General features: G+C 50.1%; 1 protein-coding gene across 1 annotated transcript; it reads left to right on the top strand.

Moving 5' to 3' along the window:
• Positions 1–332: 332 nt before the first annotated feature.
• LOC120921583 (olfactory receptor 52D1-like) lies at positions 333–1373 on the top strand. Its single transcript, XM_040334085.1, has one exon. It carries the CDS (start codon positions 337–339, stop codon positions 1300–1302), a length of 966 nt encoding a protein of 321 aa, XP_040190019.1. The 5' UTR covers positions 333–336; the 3' UTR covers positions 1303–1373.
• Positions 1374–3816: the final 2443 nt, after the last annotated feature.

Raw genomic sequence — 3816 nt, 5'->3', positions numbered from 1 at the left:
CTGAAGGGAAGGCCAGAGGGAGGATGTAAAATATGCTCAAAAGTTCTAACCCTTCCCCACCCAACTCTTTTTTTTTTCTTGTCTCTGTTGATAGGCCTCGGATCACATTCTACCCCGACAGGAAATCGAGGAATATCTACCGACAGACGAATCACACAAAATATAAAGAGAGGAACTAGTGATGTATCAAACCCTGCGACACTACAAACAAATACATAATAAATAATACACAAGTAATCAAATAATCAATAGATAAATACATTTGTTTAAATTATTTCAACTTTTGATGTTTTTCTCAATCAAGTAGATTGCCAACTTACAAAACAAAATAGAAAAATGTCAAATTCCACGGATTTCCACCCCGATTATTTCCTCCTGATGGGAATTCCTGGCCTGGAGGACTCACATCTCCTGATCTCCATCCCGTTCTCCATCATGTACGTTCTGTCACTTCTGGGAAACTCCGCCTTGGTCTTGGTCATCTCGGCCAATGAGAGTCTCCACCAGCCCATGTATATCTTCCTCATGATGTTGGCAACCAGCGATGTCCTCTTGAGCTCCACCACCGTACCCAAGACCCTCAGCATCTTCTGGTTTGCTAATCATCAGATCTCTTTCATTGGATGTCTCACCGAAGTCTTCTTCGTCCATTTCTTTTTTTGTACTGAATCCGCCATTTTGCTCTCCATGGCGTATGACCGTTACTGCGCCATCTGTCACCCTTTAACTTACACTACGACTCTCACCAACTCCTTCATACAGAAGACGGCCATGGTGGCCCTTTTTCGAAGTATCTTCGTAATTACGCCATTTGCGTTTCTTCTCCACAGATTACCGTTCCAGCGAAGCAACGTCATAGGACACACCTACTGTGAGCACATGTCTGTGGCTAGATTGGCGACTTCTAACATAATGGTGAATGTGGTGTATGGACTGGTCATAGCCGCCTGTTCCACCGGTGTGGACTTGGTCCTTATTATAATTTCCTATGCTGCTATTATCATGGCGGTTCTGAGACTCCCATCCTCGGAGGCTCGTCTCAAAGCCTTCAATACATGCGTGTGCCACACCTGTGTCATCGTTCTCTTCTACATCCCGGCGTTTTTTAGCTTCATTGCTCACAGAGTCGGCCACAGACACATCTCTCAACAGTTCCACATCATCTTCGCCAACCTCTATGTCCTGGTCCCACCGATGATGAACCCGATCATCTATGGCATAAAGACCAGAGAGATTCGCCAGAGGGCCTTAGCCATGCTTTGTAGAGGGACACCCAATGTCTTTGGGGGAAAATGTTTTTAGGCTTTTATAGGTCACATGATTTATTGTAGGTGTTTTATTCTGTTGTTGAGAGGCAAGAAACAGACGGGAAAGGTGACTACCTCTCAATCTCGAACATGAGAACATATGTTTTTTATACCCGTCAAGAAAGTTAATTTATAAAAAACTTTGTTAAATGCTGTGGTGTATCGTGGGGGTGGGGGCAGGAGCAACCAGCGCTGTTTCCCTAGGCGCAATATTTAGAAGGGCGCAGACAGGGCGGGTGACACCATAAGGAAGCCCAGGCAGCCATGGGGAGGGGGCGGTAAAATCCAAATCCCCATCCACAACCTTTATCTCAGCTGTCATCGAGAAAGCAGAGAGAATGTATCCAAGCATGCAGAGGAGGGCAGAGCGATGAGCGGATCCTGAGTCTGTGCAGTCAGCAAGCATCATGCTGTGCGGGAGGGGGGTCTCAGGCAGGGGGTGTCGGGGGTTCTGGCAGAGGAGGAGGTCAGGATGGAGGAGGCTCTCTACTGGTTGCCAGTGGAAATCCTGCTGGAGATGTTCTACTACCTGTTCAGGACACAGATAATCCTTGTGTCCCTGGTGTGTGTGTGATGGGGAGGGGAGTATCTGAGAGGTGTGATCAGAGTAGAGGATTTTGTGGGGTATTTGGAGGTGTGATCAGAATGGAGGGATCTGGAGGTGTGATCAGAGTGGAGGGATCTGGAGGTGTGATCAGAGTGGAGGGATCTGAAGGTGTGATCAGAGTGGAGGGATCTGAAGGTGTGATCAGAGTGGAGGGATCTGGAGGTGTGATCCGAGTGGAGGGATCTGGAGGTGTGATCCGAGTGGAGGGATCTGGAGGTGTGATCCGAGTGGAGGGATCTGGAGGTGTGATCCAAGTGGAGGGATCTGGAGGTGTGATCCGAGTGGAGGGATCTGGAGGTGTGATCCGAGTGGAGGGATCTGGAGGTGTGATCAGAGTGGAGGGATCTGAAGGTGTGATCAGAGTGGAGGGATCTGGAGGTGTGATCAGAGTGGAGGGATCTGGAGGTGTGATCAGAGTGGAGGGATCTGGAGGTGTGATCAGAGTGGAGGGATCTGAAGGTGTGATCAGAGTGGAGGGATCTGGAGGTGTGATCAGAGTGGAGGGATCTGGAGGTGTGATCAGAGTGGAGGGATCTGGAGGTGTGATCAGAGTGGAGGGATCTGGAGGTGTGATCAGAGTGGAGGGATCTGGAGGTGTGATCAGAGTGGAGGGATCTGGGGGTGTGATCAGAATGGAGGGATCTGGAGGTGTGATCAGAGTAGAGGATTTTGTGGGGTATTTGGAGGTGTGATCAGAGTGGAGGGATCTGAAGGTGTGATCAGAGTGGAGGGATCTGAAGGTGTGATCAGAGTGGAGGGATCTGGAGGTGTGATCAGAGTGGAGGGATCTGGGGGTGTGATCAGAGTGGAGGGATCTGGAGGTGTGATCAGAGTGGAGGGATCTGGAGGTGTGATCAGAGTGGAGGGATCTGGGGGTGTGATCAGAATGGAGGGATCTGGAGGTGTGATCAGAGTAGAGGATTTTGTGGGGTATTTGGAGGTGTGATCAGAGTGGAGGGATCTGAAGGTGTGATCAGAGTGGAGGGATCTGGAGGTGTGATCAGAGTGGAGGGAATCTGGAGGTGTGATCAGAGTGGAGGGATCTGGACGTGTGATCAGAGTGGAGGGATCTGGACGTGTGATCAGAGTGGAGGGATCTGGAGGTGTGATCAGAGTGGAGGGATCTGGACGTGTGATCAGAGTGGAGGGATCTGGACGTGTGATCAGAGTGGAGGGATCTGGAGGTGTGATCAGAGTGGAGGGATCTGGAGGTGTGATCAGAGTGGAGGGATCTGGAGGTGTGATCAGAGTGGAGGGATCTGGAGGTGTGATCAGAGTGGAGGGATCTGGAGGTGTGATCAGAGTGGAGGGATCTGGAGGTGTGATCAGAGTGGAGGGATCTGGAGGTGTGATCAGGGTGGAGGGATCTGGAGGTGTGATCAGAGTGGAGGGATCTGGAGGTGTGATCAGAGTGGAGGGATCTGGAGGTGTGATCAGAGTGGAGGGATCTGGAGGTGTGATCAGAGTGGAGGGATCTGGAGGTGTGATCAGAGTAGAGGATTTTGTGGGGTATTTGAAGGTGTGATCAGAGTGGAGGGATCTGAAGGTGTGATCAAAGTGGAGGGATCTGGAGGTGTGATCAGAGTGGAGGGATCTGAAGGTGTGATCAAAGTGGAGGGATGGCGATATCCAGAGATGTGATTCAAGTGGAGGGATCTGAAGGTGTGATCAGAGTGGAGGGATCTGGAGGTGTGAGGGATGGGGGTAGGGTGACCACATTTCCAAACTAACATTTAGGGACCCCCCCCCCCCCCCCGCATGCCCTCGACCCCTCGGGCAGGCCCTCGTGCCAGCACAAAAAAAGATGATTTTTGATACTTTTTTTGCCAATTTTTGGAAAAACAAAAGCAAATAGTGGTCACCAGTTCAGACAGGTGGTATACTTTTTTTTGTACATATATC

The sequence above is a fragment of the Rana temporaria genome (genome assembly GCF_905171775.1).
Source record: "Rana temporaria chromosome 2 unlocalized genomic scaffold, aRanTem1.1 chr2f, whole genome shotgun sequence".
NCBI lineage: Eukaryota > Metazoa > Chordata > Amphibia > Anura > Ranidae > Rana > Rana temporaria.
Note: the sequence above shows the minus strand (reverse complement) of the source record. Positions and strands in the feature narration are given on the sequence as shown.